At 36.8% G+C, this 22,120-nt stretch overlaps 1 protein-coding gene across 1 annotated transcript in view; it reads right to left on the reverse strand.

The window, feature by feature from the left end:
• Abca3 (ATP binding cassette subfamily A member 3) overlaps window positions 1-22,120 on the reverse strand; it is a 524,972-nt gene that overhangs the window by 303,488 nt on the left and 199,364 nt on the right. The window contains exon 10 of the mRNA XM_090407639.1: window positions 19,854-20,008. Coding sequence (XP_090263765.1) covers window positions 19,854-20,008 — 155 coding nt within the window. The remainder of the gene's footprint in view (window positions 1-19,853; window positions 20,009-22,120) is intronic.

Consider the following 22,120-nt stretch of genomic DNA (forward strand, 5'->3'; position numbering starts at 1 on the left):
CGTGGGACTGGTCTTTTGTTAATGCTACAGCTAATTTTAACCCTCTAACTCAATGTTTAATGGAATAAACAAAAAGATCTTATGTTAAAAGATCTACTGGGCTGTAAAAAAAGTTGACTAAGTGGCACACAAGTGAACTTTATTACATTCCAAGATATGCAAGTAGATGATATTAATCCTTCAGAGAACTGGTTCAAGGTTTCTATTTGGATGTATGTGGTTAGAAAGTGCATGAAGATTTTTTCTATGAAGAATTTTAGCTATATTTTCAGATGCATCCTGGATAAGAGATAGGAATAGTTTTGTTATGATCTTGTATGTCAGTAGAGGGAGGCATGGGGGGGTATGTAGGAGTTTGTCTATTATAGAGGTTGCGACCATTGACTAGTAAAAGATGTGATTATGGCATCCTGTGACAAGAGCTATGTCATTAAAACAAATATCTTTGGCTTGTCTATGTTTTGAGGATCCATACACAAATGATGTGACTACTTATATAAGTACCTTTCAGTGTGAAGAGGATTTTTTGTTAATAGAAAAAAAAAAAGATAACTCTAACCATTTCAAAGAATAACTATCATGTTCAGAATAAGGAGATATGTTTTTTGTTTTTGTTTTTTCTGTTGTAAAGAGCATTTTTTATGGTGGATGTTTAAATACTCAGTATATAGCAGTATACTTAGGCTATATAGTAGTATACTTGGCTCTCTAGACATTTTAAATAGAAATTGGGGAACACAGGGGAAGGAGAGAAATCCACTGCAAGTCCATCTTAATAATAAATTTAGTTTAATCCTTTATCCAAGTGTAAGCAAACAAAGTTTGCACCTGAAGTATCTTCAGGACTGAGACAACTCGTGGTAAAAGTGGACCAAGCTCTCATCACTCGTTGTCTCAGTATCTCCCATAATGCAAAGCATGTCTCCTTGAGGAGATGTATAATGCTATGCATTAAGGAAAGGGCCACTATCCAGATCGGTCAAAACCGGTCTGGATAGTAGTATTAAGGCAGAATCAACGGAGAGGTCATATTTACCTATACGAGTTGCCAAAAGGTGTACTACCTTATTATTAAATTACCCTGGATTTAATAATAAGGTGGTACACCTTTTGGCAACTCGTATAGGTAAATATGACCTCTCCATTGATTCTGCCTTAGTATCACCACTTCTGGGTCTGGCTCCCACTGACAAGACCTCAATAAAGGTCGAAACTGGTCTGGGTATTGGCCCTTCCCTTAATGCATGTCATTATACATGTCTGCAAGGAGATGTGCTTTGCATTATGGAAGATACTGAGACAAGGAGTAATGAGAGCGTGGTCTACCTTTACCATGAGTTGCCTCAGTCCTGAAGATACTTCAGGTGCAAACTTTGTTTGCTTATACTTGTATAAAGGATTAAATCAGTCTAACCAAGTAGAGAATAAACTTCCAAGTTCATCTTAATGTCTGTATATTTTCCCTTTCCATGAAAAATAACCTGATGTAGTGAAGTTAAACAATTCAAATATGTCAGGGCAGAAAATGTGGCTTATTCAGGTCAAGAATTTCTGTTAGTGTTACACTGACAGAGTTGAGGAGGAGTAATATCAAAACTGACTTTGATATCTGAATTTCTGAGGAACAAATTTTTAAGTTCTGAAGTGAATGAAATTGTTAATTAAGGGAGGAGAGTTGCCTGCAATGGGAGAAAGTGATTTTCTTAACTGTGTGGCAAGTTTGTAAGTGGACTGTCTTATGCTATCAATTAATACAGGATAAAGGGAGAGGGGGGCTATTGAGATTATGAATTTTTGTGATCCCATATATCTGGCATTATTAACATAGTACAGTTAATATCATTAAGACAGGATATACTTTTTTTTTTTGCTAATTTATACATCCCCCCCCCACCCTTCCTGGATTGAGACCTTGACTAAAAACCATAAGCAGAACAGCCTTATAACAGATTCTTCATTTTTCTGTTGTATTGGATTTGATCCCTTATGCTAGTGGAATTATTCTTCTACCTGGTTGGCTAAGTGATTAGCATATTTGACCTGCAACCTGTTGGGTGGAGAGCAGATATGCTTCATTATGCTGAACTTCAGATTTGAGGTCTGAAGTTCAGCATACTGAAGATTTGAAGTGGCTTAGAAAAGTTCCACATTTTATCTCTAGGGCAAATGTTTTAAAAATGAATAAAACCAGGTAAAAAGGAACAAGAAAAAAAAAATGTTATAAATATATACATATAGAACAGTGGTTCCCAACCTTTTACCACTTATGTATCCCTTTTAAACCCATTTCTATAAATTGTATCCCTTGTTTTTAAAATAGCTGTTTTTTAAATACTGACATTTATTGCTCCATAACTAACATTTTGCATTTTGTTTACTTTACTCATTTTTCCGCCATTACTGATTATTTTTCGTGTAACCCCTGAACGGTCCAAGACATACCCCCAGGGGTATGCACATCACTGGTTGGGAACCGATGATATAGAATATATAATTAATAATACAAAACTTAGCACCTATGGCACACACAAAAGGTTGTAAACCTTTCATGTGGGCAGGACACGCATAGGAAAAAATTAAAATACTCAGTGTTACCCTATTTCCTACTTGTATATGAAAATATCACTTCTACCATTGACTTAGTATCTTCACAGGCCTAGCTCCTACTGATAGAATTTCAATAAAGGTCAAAACCAGTATGGTAATTACCTTTCCCCATAATGAATGGCAATATACACGAATCCAAAAGAAAGTGTGCTGTGCATAATGGTACAACAGAGTAATTTAATTGCAGTCATCAGTCTTTACATACAAGTCGTATAGAAGTGAAATTACTTCACATAAAAGCAAGAATATAATTTCTTGTTAAGTATAACTTAATTTCTAACCAAGTTAAATAATAAATAAATAAAAATAATAAATTCCATAACTTGGCAACACAAATATACACAAGGAAGTGTTCTGTGAATTATGGGATACTAACACAATTTGATGTAAAATCATCTGTCTATACGCAATTAGCCTAGCTGTGAAGATACCTCACATGTTCAAGCTTGGGAAATAACAAAAACAAGAATGTAAGGTTTGGTCGATGAAGTAGAGCTTCATTAACCAAACCTTAATTATGATGACTGTCTTACCATCTCAGAAGTTTTGGGAAACTGTTAATCTCAATTGTGTTGAATAGATTGTACTGAAATAATTACCTTAATTAATTATAATTTTCAGCTGAATAGTTTTTACCTTAACAAATCCACAATTTGTTAAGGGTAAAAACCACATGTACAAAGTGATTCAACTTTGGCACATGTGCTATATATTGCTAAAATTCCCTACTTCTGTTTTTCTCTCACAATGATGATATCCACCCATCTATTCATTGGACATCATCAGATACCAAATGGTCATTAAGTTGCTCAGTGATGTGCCACACCAGTGATTGCCACATGTTCCTTTGTACATTTTGTATGTTACTCCAAACACTATTCATCCATCTCATCGACGGTTTGTCTGATCCCAACTTTCATCTGTCAATATCCTTGGATGGGTGCTAGGAAAGCCTTAAAGTTCTGTCAATCCTTTCTAGCACCCATCCATTTGTCTGCCATTCAGTACATGATATCCTGAACAGCCTTCTATAATACCAACTCTCAAAAGCAGCTATCCTTTTCCTATCAGACTTTTCTGGAGAAAAAAAAAAGTCTCACATCCATAACTGGCTGTTGAAAATACAGCTGTATTCAAAATCCTCAGCTTTGTTCTTGTGGAGATAGATCCATCCTTCCAGATTTTATAGTCTCTGACTGTTGTTTTAGCCATTCCTAATCTTCTTCTGTCTGCTGAACAGCAATTCTTCATATTAATAATAGATCTCAGGTACTCAAATTTGCTTACTTCCTCAATTCTTTTTCCATTAAAATACACTTGTTTCTCAGAAGCTTTCCTGTTTGTATCTCCTTTGAGAACTAAAATCTTTGTCTGGCTAGAACAGAGCTGAAGTCCTCTGTTCTTAAAGATATCATTAACTTTTCAAGGATTTGTCCTAGTTCTTCCTTGTCATTACAAAGGAGTACTGTATTATCAACACACCTCAGATTACTGATCAATTTACCATTTATCCCAATTCCTGTCTTAAGCTCATCCAATACCACATGCATGGCATCCTCAGCATAGATACTGAACAGGTGAGGAGAAAGTAGGCATCCTTGCCTAAATCCTGCCAACCTGAAGCCAATCAGTTAATCCAACACCTGTTCTTACTTTGTCTTCTTTCTCATTACAAGTTAATTATCAACCTGATAATGTGTTGAGTAAAACCCATTACTTCTATTACTTTCCAAAGTTGTACATGCTAAACACAGTCAAAAACTTGAGAGTAGTCTATGAAACACATTACCGTAGGGAGTCTAAATTCTTTATACTTTTCAATGATCTGTCTAAGGCAAAGGATCCAATCTCTGGTATCCTTACTTTTCCTAAAAGTTGCTTGTTTCTCAAGTATCTCTGCCTCAATTTTGGATTCAATCCTATTTAGAATGATCTTTAATAAAATCTTGCTTGCATAACAGATTAGACTAAGTTCTATAGTTCTTGTAATCCTTCATATCTCCCTTCTTGTGTAGTGGTATGAAAACTGACTTCTTCCAGTCCTCTAGGTTATGATCCTGTCTCCCATATCCTTGTAATTAATCTATGAAACACTCTTATCCCTTCATCCTCTGTGGCCTTAATTAACTCTATTCGGATTTCATCTGTACCCGGGGCCTTACTGTTGTTAAGCTGTTTAATTTCTCTTTCAACCTTATGCCAAAGTGGAGGAATTTCCAAATCAAAATTTTCCTTATCCTCTCTGCTGTACAGTTCCTCACAGTATTCTTTCCATTGGATTTTGATTTCCAGTTCTTCTGTTAGCATTCCTGTCTTTTATCACATTCAATTTGGACTTAAATTCTGTTTTAGGACTAAACTAAACTAAACATACTCTTATAATTGTGCCTCCTCATCTGGAACCCTTCTCTCTTCCCATTTAATAGCATAAAACTTTGACTTGTCCAGACTGATGGTGCTTCCGACTTCTCTATGTAATCTCTTATATTTTTCAGTCTGTGTCCCTTTGTTTCTCCAACCACCTTACTTCTGATTAGATCCCAGGTTGAATCTAATATCCATTGGGCTTTTGGCCTTCTAAATGGGCCTATATACTTCTTGGCTGTATCCTGTAATATAACCTCGACTCCTTCCCAGAGCATTTCTGGTGAGTTCTCCACAAGATCATCTAACCGAGTTGATGTTTCTTGTGTGAACCTATTAAGGATTACTCTGACATCCAGTCAAGTAGGAAGGGCCTGACTTGGAAGGTTTTGGAGTCTCAGTCTCTTACTAGTTGGTGGTCAGTACCACAGGCCGCTTCAGAACAAGTATGCTTATCAGAGATACTTGTCTTCCACTGTTGGAGAGCCAGGATATAATCAGTCTGGTGCCTCAACCTACCAATTAGACATCCAAATATGTTTGTTGTGGATGAGATAACACATCTTATAATACATCTCATGTACATCATGAGATGTATTATAAGGCACAACCATATTAGCATTTTGAAGTGAAGTCGCTGCAAGAAAAAAAGTGGTAGGTTGCAGAGGCCATTTCCACATATCTTGGAAGTTTTGGTCCCAATTTATCTCACACTGGCCAGGTAGATTAGGACTTCAGCCTACTAAGAGAGGCAAATACTTAGGAAATCTTAGGGATCAGTCTACAGATAATATAACAGATGTATATTACATGAAGTAAGGCATGGTGAGGCATCAGGTACCTTGGGTTTGCCGCTCCCATAATCGCTAAAGTGAGCTCTTGAGGAACACTAATGATAAGTAAGATGAAATATTTGTAAAATAAATATCATTTTATACTGTGAATATCTGAAGGTAGCTAGCTACTTGAAAGGTTTTAAAAGTGGTGATCATATTATTATGGCCATCATATTTGCAGAGAACTTTGGCTATTTTTTTCAGATGTAAAAATGTAGGAAGCGAATAGTTTTGCCATGATCCTATGTGTTGATATAATATTTTATAATAATAATACATAATATTACATATATTATACATAATATTACATCTAATAATAATAATAATAATTTTACAATAATACACTTTAAATCATTAACAGAAAATCTAACTTCGACTGATTCTGACATCAAGGTCAGTTTCGATATCATCTCATTTTTCACTAATGTGCCTTTGACAAAGAGCCTCAACCTTATTAAGCCACATTTTCCACCCGACATAATCGAATTATTCAGATTCACCATATACGAAGGTTATTTCACATGGAAAGAAAAAATATACAAACAGCTATATGGGATTGCTGTGGGTTTCCCCTCTTCCTCCACTCAACCCTCTAGCAAACTTCCATATGAGCCATTTTGAAAAACAAGCACTAAACACAGCCACGCTTAAGCAGGCAGTTTGGCTGCACTAAGTTGATGATGTCAACATGGTGCAGCCAAAGGTGTTTGCCATTTGGCCTCATTGTTTAGACCAGGGGTGGGGAACCCTTGGCCAAACGTGGCACACCAACGAGTTTTTTCCAGCACACAACCCAGGGTTCACCTTAAAAAATAATTAAATAAATAAATACATATCCAACATCTTTGCTGAGTGTATATTTTAACTTAAGAGAATACAATTTTATTAAATAGAATGATACCAAATAAAAATGCAATAAAAGAAAAAAGTTAAGGATAGAATAATTAAATTGAACAGTACTATGGAGAACACAAAACTAGAGAGGTCTACAAATTTATAAGAAATGTCAATAGGAAGTGGCAAACAAGATCAGTAGCAGTCAAAGATGAAAATGGTATGGACAAGACAGAAATCATATGTAGATGGACAAGATATTGCAACGAACTATATAAAAATCAACTAAATGATACTGCAACAGAAATAATCAAAGAACTAAAAGCAATCTCTCCACCAGAAGAAATCTTTGAAAATGACATCTTGGAAGAGGAGGTGAATAAGGCTATAAAACATCTCGAGAACAAGAAGTGTCCTGGAAATGACAACATAAAAGGCAAGATGCTAAAATATGGGGGGGGGGGATCAGTTGTAAAAGAAATACATCAGCTATGTAATGAAATATGGAGATCAGGATATGTCCCCGAAGAGTGGAAAAAATCAGTCTTGGTTGTTCTTCATAAGAAAGGCAGTGCTTTATGAACAAATACTCACACTAAGATTAATAGCAGAGAAAACTCGAAGAAAGAACAAAACGATATATTGCTGTTTGGTGGACTTCCAAAAAGCATTTGATAATATTGACCAAAATATAACATGGGCTGTCTTGGAATCCTATGGTGTGGACAATAAATTGATCTGCCTGCTGAAAGATATAAACGGCCAAGAACAAGCAAAAATCAGGATAGCAGGTGAGACTGGAGATTGGTCTGCCACTAGTCAAGGCACAAGACAAGGGGACCCAATATCACCAATCATCTTCATCACACATCTGGGAAGAACACTAGATAAGATTAAAGAAGAAGGTGGAGGCATTTCAATAAATGTCATGAGAATAAACTACCTCTGCTTTGCAGATGACATTGTCCTGATTGAAGAAGATGCAGCAAGGCTGGAACAGACATTGCAAACACTATACACAGAAGGAAAAAGATATGGACTAAATGTCAACTTTGAAAAAACTAAAACAATGATATTCGGACAACAGGAGTTACTGAACAGATTATGATAGACAGATTTCAACTGGAAAATGTGGAACACTTCACATTGCTTGGATGCCATATGATGCATTACTTGGACCACAAAAAAGAGACAAAAATTAGAATAGCCAGAGCAACAACTATTTTAAAAGCCATGGACAAAATATGGAAGAGCCGAGCTATAAAGATGCAAACTAAACTGCACATTGTAGAAACCTGTATCTTCACCAGCATGCTCTATGGATGCGAGGCCTGGGTACTCCTGAGAGAATCTTAAAGGAGGATATTGGCATTTCAGAGGAAGCTATAGAAAGATCTTGAGAATAAGCTGGATACAAAAAGTGAACAATGAGAAAATCTACAGACGAATACAACCAAAAGAAAACCTGATCCAGAAAATAATCAAAAGGAAACTACATCTATTTGGCCATATATGTAGAATGAATGATGAAAGAAAACTAAAAACGTTACTGTTTGGAATAATTGATTAAAAGAACAAATGAGGAAGGCCAAACAGAGAATGGGGCGATGATATTGTCAAATGGTGCAGAAACTCTATACACAAACTGAGTCATCTTGCACAAAATAGAACACAATGAAAGAATCATATCAAGATAGTGGCAGACACCTACAGGCATTGGACCCATGGTTGTTGATGATGATGAATTAAGTTGGAAAGGAATACAACAGAACAATTAACAATAGAACTTCATGTAAGTTCTTTTATATTTGTGTTGATGAGAGAGTACACATATTACATCATCAGCTAGGCTTGCAATCTTTGCTCGATTTTGTAGGGTGTTCACGAAATATGATTAACCTTGTAACACTACCTGAGCGTACAACTGGGGTTGAAATATGTAAAGCAATTAAGAACAAATTATCTATGCAGCAAACTGATATTTCAAAAGTGGTATCCATCACAACAAATGGTACACCCAGCATGATTGGAAGCAGGATTTGTAAATCTGTTTGCAAAACATGTTGCTCATCCACTTATAGGTTTTAATTGCATCATACATGAGGAGACTTTATGTACAAAAGCTGGTATACAGGAACTTCAACAATTGATGTAAACAAATCTTAGAGTGAACTGCTCAACAATTGACACAGTGAAGTTTAAAAATAGCTTTTTAGTAACCAAGGTTGTTAATTACATTTCTGCACGTACTTTGAATTAAAGACAAGTTCAATATTGAACGAGGTGGACTCTGTGTACAAAGGACTAATTATTATTATTATGGGCAACTCCAAGGAGTCGACAGACTCATCGAGTGAGGCCCTAACATCATGTCAAGAACAACTATTCGTCTTTCACAGTATCTATCATACCTCGCCTGAAACTCATTCATGGTCATAGCACCCACAACAGACTCTGGCAGCTTATTCCACTCGTTTACCACTCTACAAGTAAAGAATCTAGCTCTAACACCCCTGTTAACCACATTTTTGCCCAGTTTCCATGTATGGCCCTTAGTCCTCCCACCCCAAGCCCTATTCTCAAAAATATCTTCTGGATTAATCTTATAGAAACCCTTCAGTAATTTGAATGTCTCAATCATATCACTCTTTTTCCGCCTATCAACCAATTTTTGCAACCTTCTTGATCACTGGATCCTCTCCACCTCCTCTACATCAAGAAGAAACCCTGGCACCCATATCTGGGCACAGTAGTCCAGATTGGGTCTTATCAGGGCTTGATATAGAGGAACAATAACTTGTTTGTCTCTGCTCGTTAAAGTATTTTTCAGTAACCAAGTGATTTGATGAGCTGTTTTAGCCACTTTTGCAATGTTCCCCCTAAACCTTAACTCCCTATCCACCAACACTCCCAAATCCCTGGCCTCATCAATCTCCTGGAGTACGGTTCCACCAATGTGATATATTTCTGCTAGTCTTTTCACTCCAAAATGCATAACCTTACACTTTACCACATTAAATTGACATCCATTTTCCTTAGCCCAGTCCTTCAAACTATCCAAATCATCCTGAAAAATTTTGACATCCTGTGCACTCACAATTGCTCTACCCAACTTTGCACCATCAGCAAACAAGTGAACACTTCCTCTCAGAGCCTTTCCTATATCGTTAATGAATAAATTGAAAAGTAGTGGTCCAAGAACAGAACCCTGCGACACACCACTAGTCAGAAGCCGTCTTTTGGCCTCCACTCCTGAATAAACCACTCTCTGGTATTTCTCCATCAACCACCCTCCTATCCATCTCACCAACACTATATCCATCCCCCATCTGCTCCAGTTTACTGATTAGAGTTCCATGTGGTATCCTATCAAAGGCCTTGGCAAGGTCCAGTAGAATCACTGAAAACCCATTACCCTTATCCAGTTCAGTCGTTACTGTGTTATAAAACGTGAATAAATTACTGAGGCATGATCTACCCTTCACAAAACCATGTTGTCCCCCATACAGTATCCCATTTTCATCTATCCAATCTTGTATTTTTCTCATGACTAGTTTCTCCAAGACCTTGACAATGATTCCTGATATGCTAATCGGTCGGTAATTTACAACAGCAGTCTTGAAACCTCCTTTATGCAGTGGAACTATTTTCCCCTCTTTCCATCCCCTTGTGACTAACCCAGACCCGAGACTCAGATTAAACAGAATGGTGAAGGGTACTGACAATTCTTTAGCCGCTTCACATACGACACGAGCTGGTATACTATCCAATCCCACAGATGTATTGACATTGAGGTTTTGTAATAGACTACTCACCTCCATCTCATTCACCACAATTCCCGTATAAACGTTTGGTTCATTCATTTCTGCAATGTCACCACTGGATGATATACACTTGCAAAGTGCTCGCTCAGTAACTCAACTATATCAACTGATTCAGTTACCTCCCTACCATCGTCATTCTTTAAAATCATTCTGCCATATACATTTTTTCTTTTACTTGCAACATATCGAAAAAACCGTTTAGCATTCTCTTCAGCCTGCATGGCCAATGTTCTTTCCTAATCCTTTTTTGCTTTTCTTACCACACTCGTTACCCTTCTGGCCTGGGCTTTATACTGTTCATGTGTCTGTCAGTCACCTTTCTTCTTAAATTTTCCCTCCATAGTTGTTTCTTTTTTTGCAGCTCAAGCTGAACAGTGTTATTCATCCATTTAACTAATACTTGATTTATTATTCAGACTCTAGGTATACAGTCAGCCATTGCTTCATGCAAACACTTCTAAACTGCCTCCCATGCACTGTCAACTTCTAGCCCTTGCAGTTTTACATGCTGGCACTGTGCCAATCAATCTCCTAAGCTTGTCATACTTACCAGCCCGATAATTCCACATGTACCCTGTCTTAATTGTAAATTCCACACCTTTAGCCACCTTTAGTAGATGCAATTACTAGGTCAAGCACTCTCTGACCCCTAGTATTTTCCATTACATGCTGTCGCAGATAGTTATCCTGCATAAAATCCAATTCCTTCCTCCCATGAGTCCTCTCCTCCTTCCAATCAATGTTACCATAGTTGAAATCTCCCATAATAATTATCCTCCTTCCACTCATTTCTTCTATTTGCTTATGCATACTATCTCCACCATCTATTCCATTACCTGGTCTATAGCAGCACCCAACTGTATATTTTGTTCTGCTAGTTTCAATCTCAGACCAAATAGCCTCAAATGTGCTCTTATCTCTATCCCGTGGTTCCACTTCTATTCTCCTTGGCTGTAGCTCATCTGCTGTCATCAATAACACACCTCCCCCCATTTTATTCTCCCTGTCTCTCCTGAACACACTGTACCCCTCACATTCAATCCCAATGTTCGTTAGCATTCTGAAACGATTTGTTGAATGCCTGGATGAGATAAATCTCTTTTTGACTAATCAACAAATGTCTTATAAAGAAATGTATGACATTGTGTGGGTTTGTAAACTGATGTTTTCTGCAGATTTTTGCAAACATTTAAATGATTTGGACCTTACACTACAGGGCTCTGGTAAGGCTCTTGATGTTATGTTTGATGACATAAGGCATTTGAAATGAAACTAGGAGTTTTTGAGAGGGATGTAGACAGTGAGAGATTTAGATATTTTTAAAACTTAAAGAAATAAATCAATGAACAAAGCTATTTTTAAACATCACTGTGTCAACTATTGAGCTGTTCACTCTAAGATTTGTCAAGTTCAGAGAATTAGAAGAGACTGCAAAATTCATCAAGTTGCCAGATACCATAAAACTGGATGAATTAAACTTGCAGATGTTTTCATGGATAAATATGGATGATTTTGAAATGCAGTTGATTGATTTTCAAAGTAGCTCAATTTGGAGGCAGAAATTTATTGACCTCAGAGTTGAGTTGGAAAATATTGAAAAGGAGCGATTAGAGATGGGAGTAACAGAGAGAAGTGTGGAAAACGAGGTACTAAGGACTTGGACTACTATTCCAGAAGCTTTTGTATGTTTAAAAACCCTTCCAACAGCATTACTATCCATTTTTGCATCTACATATTCTTGTGAATCATTGTTTTCAGCGATGAACTTTGTTAAGTCTAGTAATATTAGTAACATTACAGATGAAACTAGTAGTGCAGCATGCATATCTCTAAAGGTTACAAATTATAATTTATATTAATTTAAAGATAACTAATAAATTATCTGTCATCAGTGATGCAGCAGCAGAAGTCTCATTGATGCTAAATAAATATAACATCCACTATTTTTCTTTCTCTAATTATGATTCATGTTTTCTGCTAAAGAACTGTAAAGATTTACTTCTGTTTAATATATTATGTACGTAAAATAATGGTTTCAGGGCAGTTCGTCCTATCAAAATCTCGTCCATTTCCTTGATTTCATCCATTACTTTTCTCGTCCAGTAGGACATTTCGTCCAATCCTATTTTGTTCATTACTTTTCTTGTCTAGTGGAACATTTCGTCCAGTGCTATTTATCCAATTGAAAATAATTGGATGAAATGCCATGAAAGCACCTGGGTTTGAGGTTATTCGTCCAATCCTATTTCGATTTGAAAATAATTGGACAAAATGTCCTGAAAGCACCTGGGTTTGAGGTTATTTGTCCAATTCTTCATATTAGTCCAAGAAGTTATAAGTAACTTATGATCATTAATGCTAGTCAATTGACGTTAACATTTCTTTCCTTAAAATTTGGCAGTGCTGAATGTGGCAGAAATTGTGATGAGTGACATGTGTAAACCAATGTTTTATCTACAAAATTATTGTTATCATTTTCACTCTTATAACAAGAATAAGACTAGACGGTATTGGCAATGCAAGATTCGTGACAGTTGCAATGGTAGGTGCATCACAACTGCCAGTTAAGACAACATTCTGGTGTATAAAGACGGCAAGGCCGATCACCAACATGAATCAGGCATGGATGAAGAGGGTAGGAAAGTTAAAAATAATCTAAAGAGAAGGGAGCAAGACAATATGCATGGGCCACCCTCACACGTTATGCGTATGGTTAAAGGACAAGTTCAGCAAGATGAAGTATTACTTATGTTGCCAGAGAGGAATAGTTTACGGAGACAAGTCAATAGATGGCAGAACACTGTGAGGCCTCGTACTCTCACAAGTTTGGTTGGCGTTGAGATACCGGAAGAATATCAATTAATGTTAAATCATGACAGGTTTCTTTTTTATGATTCTGGTGTACATGACGAGGATTGTCTTCTTGTTCTTGCCACAACAGAGAACCTAAGATTACTTAGAGCATGTGACATTATCTTCTCCGATGGCATATTTAAAACTGCTCCCTCACAATTTGCTTCATTGTTTACTATGCATGAAATATTTGGAGAGCATGTCATGCCTCTGGTGTATGCTCTTACTCCTGCAAAAACTGAGACTACATATCGGTCAATATACTAGCATGTTGTCAACACTGTGAAACAAGCAGGAATCATTGTGAATCCACATACTGTTATGATGGATTTCAAGCTGGCAAATATGAATGCTACACGGGAGATATTTCCTAATGCAAATATAAAGTGTTATCTATTTCACTTTTCTCGGGCCTTTGGTGACATATGGCAGCTTTGGGTCTGTCACAGCAGGAAGTTGCAGGAAGTCCTATATGTAAAGAAGCATCAATGCTGTTCAGCTTGCCATTCGTGCCGATCAACGACATACTCTGGGTATTTGACTACATCGCAGAGAGTGTTTCGGAAGACCTGGAAGGAATGATTGAGTATGTTGAATGTGTTTACATCAGAGGGCATAGGGGAGCGGAAAACCCTCGCTTTCCACTCGAGGTATGGAATGTTCATGATTTGATCATCAGTGGGACACAGAGAGCCGACAATTCTGTAGATGGTTGGCATAACAAATTCTAAAAGTTGATCTCCTCCTATAGGAGCTGCCATCCTATAGGAGCAGATGACCTTGCTAATGCTTCTGCCTGGTATCTCCACTTGGGCCTAGCTCCCACTGAAGAGACCTCAATAAAGGTCGAAACTAGTCTGGGTAGTGGCCCTTTCCTTAATGCATAACATTACACATATCCACAAGGAGATGTGCTTTGCATTATGGGAGATACCGAGATAGGAGTGATGAGAGAGCTTTCTCCACCTTTGCAACGAGTTGCCCGGTGTTGTACTACCTTACCCCAGTCCTGAAGATACTTTCAGGCACAAACTTTGTTTGCTCACACTTGGATAAAGGATTAAACTAAACTTATTATAGTCTACCCAAGTGAAAAATAAACTCTCAAGGGAAAAGTTCCAAAAGACTGGAAGACAGCCACAATCGTACCAATCTTAAAGCCCAACAAACTGCAAGACCAACCAGGAAGTTATAGACCAATTTCACTGACTTCAATTGCAGGCAAATTAATGGAAAAAATGATACTCCAATGTTTGAATTACTATCTAAACAAAAATAGTATACTACCACATTTTCAGGCTGCCTTTAGAAGAAATCACTCAACAACTGATCAACTTTTCTACTTAACCTAGACAATTCAAAATAACTTCCAGACCAAACCTACCAAATCCACCATTGCAGCTTTTATAGATTCTAGCAATGCCTTTGACAAGGTGTGGAGGCAGAAACGCTTTTCCAAACTTTGTCATATTGGAATAGAAGGGAAAGTTCTTAACTGGATCTATGACTTTCCAAGAAACAGAACAATTCGAGTTAGAATAATAATACTTTTTCCAAGAAAGTGAAAATAAGACAGGGACTCCCTCAAGGTAGCATTCTGAGCCCACTCCTTTTTTCCATTCTACTTGAATGACTTAGATAAAAATATAAATAAAGAAACAAAGATAGCTATGTTTGCTGATGATTTGGTCCGTTTCTCAGCTCACGACAACCTAGAAACATCAGAAGGTCACTTAAACAAAGCCATTGAAAGTTTAGCTACATACTGTGAAAGTCAAAAAATCAAAATTAACCCTAATAAATCAGAAATCTGTGTATTTACTATTAATAACCACCTCAGAAAGTGGAGACCAAAGATTAAGCTAAACAGTCAACTAATTACATTTAATGAAAATCCCCAAATACCTTGGAGTTACTCTGGATCCATCGCTTAGCTTCAATAAACATATCAACAATGTTGCAGTCAGAGCAAAAAGAAGACTGAATATCATGAAAAGTATCTCAGGTAAAGAGTGGGGAGCCGATGCTAAAACCTTAAAAGTCACACACACCTCCGTTATCTATCCCATAATGGAATATGCTTTGCTAATCTGGATACAAACATCATAATCCAGATTAGACAAGCTTATAAAAATTCAGAAAAATGCAGCTAAAATCATATGTGGACTAAGGAATACAACTCCTGGAAAAATAGCAGAATTCAAATCCAACCTTGTTCCTTTAAAAATGAGGTGGCAAGAAAATCTTACCAAATTTGTAGAAAAAAGAGCCAACCTTGCACATAGAACAAGTGAACTTTTTAAAAACTGGAAACCAACAAACAGAAGAAAGAAAAAATCAACAATGCATGAAATCATAGAAAATAAAATTCCCTTGGATTGTCCAAATAAAATAGCCGACTATCCAGCATTTCCTCCAAATCAAGACAGGAAAAATATAGTTATCAACTCTGAAAAAGATAAACATGAGAAAAAAAAAAGCCTAGAAAACCCTGAAATCTTGAGATCATTAGCCCTTTCAAAAATAATGGAATATGGACCTGACTCAATAAAGATCTACACAGATGGCTCCAAAAATCCAAATGGCAATTCTGGGAGTGGTATATTGATCTATAGCTCTCATAATATAGAACTAAAAACAACTAACAGTATTGGATGCAACTCATACCATGCAGAATTAATAGCCATTAACACAGCACTGCAATATTTGGAAAAACAAAACCAGAAGGAGTTTATATTTTTCACAGATTCCTTAGCAGCCCTTCAAGCTATTAAGAACTGCTACACTAGCCATCAAGAAATACTTATACACATAGCAAAAAACATAAACTACATAAGGATTCCGAAATAATTTTCCAATGGATTTCATCCCATGTGGGATTAAAGGGAAATGAAACTGCAGATGAAGTAGCAAAAATGGCTGCAACATCAAGTGATAGCACAGATTTTGATCTTTTTAAAACCACCCAAAAAGAAAACAAAAAGAACAATTCTTCAGGACATGACTCACCGCTGATACTCAGCAGAAAATCCAGGAGCTATCTGCAAAATCTGTAACATCGAGGAAGCATCACCAATACATTTGCTAAACTGTATGAATATTTCCAAATGTGAACTCTATAACAACCCAGGAAAGGTGCTGTATAAAATACATGAACTTGACCTCTATGATCTGGTGTAATAATACCATGGGATAATATTAAAAAAAAAAAATCTAATACATGTATCATAATCATGAAATATAATGCAATTAGAAATATTCCTATAAATACAAATACATTTTTGTGACTGCATGTTTATCAGAGCACCGAAACTGTTATAGGTAGGTACAAAAAACATTCACTGCAACAAACACTAGTAAAAACCAACTCACCAACTACTAAGAATGTCCATACCACAGCTCTGTAGGCATAATGATAAAGAAAGTTCTCAAACTACAGCCTGGTTGGCCAAGTGGTTAGCGTGTCCACTCTCCAGCCAAAAGGCTGCAGGTTCGAATCCAAATGTGAGCATGGATGTTTATGATTGTCTGTGGTAGTGGTGGGCAGTAGATGGTGTCGGTGTAGTTGGTGGAGACAGAGAGTTGTAGAGTAGGTGCTCTCCCTCAATGAGTCTTTGGACTCCCTGGAGGTGTCAGATAATAATAATAATAATAATATAAAGCTATCCACACAGAAATAATCCCATTTCCTTATGTGTTTGCTACTATAGAGAATTAACTGTGATAAGCCATACATCACCCACACTAGCTGTCATACCTTCTTTCAAACTCATTCACACTAGGATGCACTCACCACTTCAACAGGCAAACTGTTCCACTCACTGCTCTGTGAGAAAAATCTAGTGGTTACCCCTTTCTTCTTATTATTACGGGCAACTCCAAGGAGTCCTTAGACTCATCGAGGGAGGCTCTAAACATCATGTCCATCACAACTATTTGACATTCACACAGTATCTATCATACTTTGCTTTGAACTCATTCACTGTCATAGCACCCACAACAGCCTCAGGCAGCTTATTCCATGCATTCACCACTCTAAAAGTAAAAAACCCAGCTCTAACACCCTTGCTAAACACACTCTTGCCCAGCTTCCATGGATGTCCCTAGTTCTCCCACCACCAGTCCTCTTCTCAAAAATATCCTCTGAATTAATCCTATAGAAACCCTTCAGCAATCTGAATGTCTCAATCATATCTCCCCTTTTCCGTCTATCAATCAATTTCTGCAACCCACAAATCTTCAACCTGATTTCATAAGGTTCATTCCATAGACCTGCTATCATCTTGGTCACTCGCCTCTGGATCCTCTCACCCTCCTCCCCATCAAGAAGAAACCTACGTGACCAGAGGATCTGGGCACAGTAATCAAGATGGGGTCTTACCAAGGCTCGATACAGAGGAACAATAACTTGCTTATCTCTGCTCGTCAAAGTATTCTTCAACATCCAAGTGATTTGATGAGCTGATTTAGCCACTTTTGCGATGTGCCCCCTAAACTTCAACCCCCTATCCACCAACACTCCCAAGTACCTGGCCTCATCAATCTCCTGGAGTGCAGTTCCACCAATGTGATATACTGCTGCTAATCTGAGCAAAAACTTAATTTCCATGGATGTCCCTGTGTTTACTCCCTACTTTCCATATAATGAAAAATTTCATTACAAGATATCATGATCCCTTTCAGAAGTTGATACACCATCTCTCATATACTCTCAATCTATCCTCAATCTGCATTCCATAATCCTGATATAATCATAACTCTTCTTTGCAGCTTTTTTATCTCCCCTCCAAACCCAGGAGACCACATCTTTGCACAGTAGCTCTGGTGGGTCATATCAAGGTTTTGTAAAGAGGTAAAATAATTTTCTTATCCTTAAGTGTCGATGTTTGTTTCAAACCTCACAATTATCCTTTCAGGGACATTTTCTTTTCTATCTCTTCTTGTTCTGATTCTTTTTCTTATCCTAAGTTCCTTTAAACATTTCTCAACATTTTTCAATCCTATGGTTGATTTTCTAATAATTTCTTTGAATCAGGATATTTCAAATGTCAAATTTTCCTCACTTATGTTATCAATATTACTGCTGCAATGTTTTTGCTCAGCAGGACAAAGATTCTCTGCATCAGCAACTATGTTAACTTGTGCTTTTAACATAGCCTTATTGTGGTGAGTTTTTGAGATCAATGTTTAAATATTAAAAATTAACAAAATTTCTACAATTATATTATTAAATGCACTGCCAAAATAAATCCACTAGAAAACTACATTACTTAATATATGAAAATACTCAAAAAATAAAATATAAAAATCTTGCATGGGCATGCTGTTACAAGAGGTTTGTAACAGCATGTCCATATTGAAAGTTTATTTTTCACTTGGTTAGACTATAATAAATTTAGTTTAATCCTTTATCCAAGTGTGAGCAAACAAAGTTTATAAATTGTGCTTGAAAATATCTTCAGGACTGAGGTAAGGTAGTACAACACTAGTAGTACAACTCTCAGCAAAGGTGGATCAAGATCTCAACTCCTTATCTCCCATAATGCACAACACATATCCTTGCGGACATGCATACTGCTATGCATTGGGGGGGGGGGGGGGGGGGGGCACTACCCACACTGGTTTCGACCTTTATTGAGGTCTCGTCAGTGGGAACCAGGCCCCTAGCAGCATAGTAGTTTAGCAGTATACATGTCTGCAAGGAGATGTGCTGTGCATTATGGGAGATACTGAGACAAGGAATTGAGAGCTTAATTCACCTTTGCAATGAGTTGCCTGGTGTTGTACTACTTTACCTCAGTTCTGAAGATATTTTCAGGCGCAAACTTTGTTTGCTCACACTTGGATAAAAAATTAAACTAAATTTATTATAGTCTAACCAAGTGAAATATAAACTTTCAACATCTTTCTCTAAATCCAGAGTAATTTAATAATAAGGTGGCACAAATCTTGGCAACTCCCATAGGTAAGGATGACCTCTCCTATTGCTTCTGCCTTAGTATCTCCAACTCTGAGCCTGGCTCCCACTGACGAGACCTCAATAAAGGTTGATACCGGTATGGGTAGTGTCCCCCTTAATGCATAGCAGTATACATGTCCGCAAGGAGATGTGCTGTGCATTATGGGAGATACTGAGACAAGGAGTTGAGAGCTTGATCCACCTTTCCTGCGTTGTACTACCTTATCTCAGTCCTGAAGATATTTTCAGGCACAAACTTTGTTTGCTCACACTTGGATAAAGGATTAAACTAAATTTATTATAGCATGTCCATATCACAATAACCACATGTGCTGTTCAATAGGATAAATGATCAAATCAAAGCAGATACTACTCTGATTTGATTATTTGGATCTGATCAGATCAGATGCTTACCAAATGGAGTGAAATAACTAGTAGTGATTACCAATTAAATAACTTTTTATAGTAAATACTACCATCAGAGAATAAAAAAAAAATACAAAAATGCAACAGAAGAGAAAATGAAACATTAAAAAAAAAACTACATGTAATTTATTGCAATGTTTATTTACTTACTTTACAAAAGAAATACATGTGTTCCTCAACAGTGAGGTCATCAAAAAGTACATCATGCTGTGGACATACACCCAGTTCATGATGAATCTCAGAAAATTCTTCATGTATGTCATAACCATTTATTTTAGCTGTTCCAGAAGTTGGAGGGAACAAACCTATAAACAAAAATTTCATTTTTATAACTGTTAACTTCTCTGATTAAAACAAATCAGTTTTCAAATAGTCAAATATATAATCTTATCCCAGATTATATCAATTTTTAATATAATCCAGAAATCATCAATGCTCTTTGACTATTTGTTCTCTAAGGTTTTTATTTTAAAAAAAGATTACTTGGCCTTTAAGTGGCCATTTATTTTTAAGTGTTGTAGTGTTCTGTCATCAGGGGATAAATTCATTCTCTGCCTAAAGACTATCAAACACAGCCATGCCACAGCAGCACTCAAACTCAAGAGCTACTGGTTGGAGAGCAAACAAGCTAATCACTTTGACAACCATACCAGTAGACTAAGAATAATCTTAAAAGTAATATTTCAAGTTATTTCAAAATAGTACTGTGGTGAGCTGATAGATAACAAACTGATTTTTCCAAATCAGCCTTTTATCTATCAGGATTCCACTACTGTCAACACATATATTTCTTTCTTTTAAGGCACTTATAAATGCATCAATCGACCTCTTTCCTGCATCCTGTTATCCACATTTGCTATCTTTTTCTTGCATTTCTGAATGGTAACTATGTCAAGATCCTTCTTAATATCTTTATTTTTAATATGATTTCACCATTCATGTCATCTGTTCACTCCTTAATTTTTTACAGAAATCTCATATTTGTGCTTTTCAGTTTCTGAACATTTTATATATATATATATTATTGTATAAACTGCAAGACCTATACCACAGCAGTGCCATGTAGGACAACAAAGTATGGAGGGGAGAGAATTTGTTGACATTCTTCTTGTATACCTGAAGTCTTTAAGAAAGAGAGTGACAGAGGCTATTCCAAAGAACAGAGGTAGATGAAAGAAGGAAGAAAAGAAGTTGGTTCCGTAAGTTGGGCAGTTAGATAGGAAATGAATGTTGACCTGGTCTGGCAACAGAATAAAATATGAGGCAGGAGCTGGATTTCTTCTCAGTAAATGAGGAAGGGAAGCATTATTAGGATACCAAACCATTAAATGAAAGTATAATGGTAAGATTTGGCAAGACCATTTAACATCACAGTGGTCCAGGTCTATTCACCCACTTCAGAAAATACTGTAAAAGAAATAGTTATTCTATAGCAACTTGGAAATAATCTTGAAATCATAATAAATTTAGTTTCATCCTTTATCCAAGTGATTCACTTGGATAAAGTGAATATCTTCAGGACTGAGGAAACTCGTAGTAAAGATGGACAAGCTCTCATCACTGCTTGTCTCAGTATCTCCCATAATGCAAAGCACATCTCCTTGCAGACATCTATGCATTAAGGCATTAAGGGAAGAGCCACTATCCAGACTGGTTTCGACCTTTATTGAGGTCTCATCAGTGGGAGCCAGACCCAGAAGTGGTGATACTAAGGGAGAGGTCATATTTACCTATACGAGTTGCCAAAAGATGCACCACCTTATTATTAAATTACTCTGGATTTAGAGAAAGATATTGGAAGTTTATTTTCCACTTGATTAGGCTATAATAAATGTAGTTTAATCCTTTATCCAAGTGTAAGCAAACAAAGTTTGCACCTGAAGTATCTTCAGGACTGAGGCCAACTCATAGTAAAGGTGGACCAAGCTCTCATCACTCCTTGTCTCAATATCTCCCATAATGCAAAGCACATCTCTGGACATGTATAATGCTATGCATTAAGGGCCACTACCCAGACCGGGTTTGATCTTTATTGAGGTCTCATAAGTGGGAGCCAGACCCAGAAGTGGTGATACTAAGGCAGAAGCAATGGAGAGGTCATATTTACCTATATGAGTTGCAAAAAGGTGTACCACCTTATTATTAAATTACTCTGGATTTAGAGAAAGATGTGCTTTGCATTATGGGAGATACTGAGACAAGGAGTGATGAGAGCTTGGTCCACCTTTACTACGAGTTGCCTCAGTCTTAAAGATACTTCAAGCGCAAACTTTGTTTGCTTATACTGGATAAAGGATTAAACTAAATTTATTATAGCCTAACTAAGTGGAAAATAAACTTCCAACATCTTTCTCTAAATCCAGAGTAATTTAATGATAAGATTGGTATACCTTTTGGAAACTTGTATAGGTAAATAT

Source organism: Typopeltis vanoorti, chromosome 17, assembly GCF_054136105.1.
Source record: "Typopeltis vanoorti isolate ZY-2024b chromosome 17, IOZ_Tvanoo_1.0, whole genome shotgun sequence".
NCBI lineage: Eukaryota > Metazoa > Arthropoda > Arachnida > Uropygi > Thelyphonidae > Typopeltis > Typopeltis vanoorti.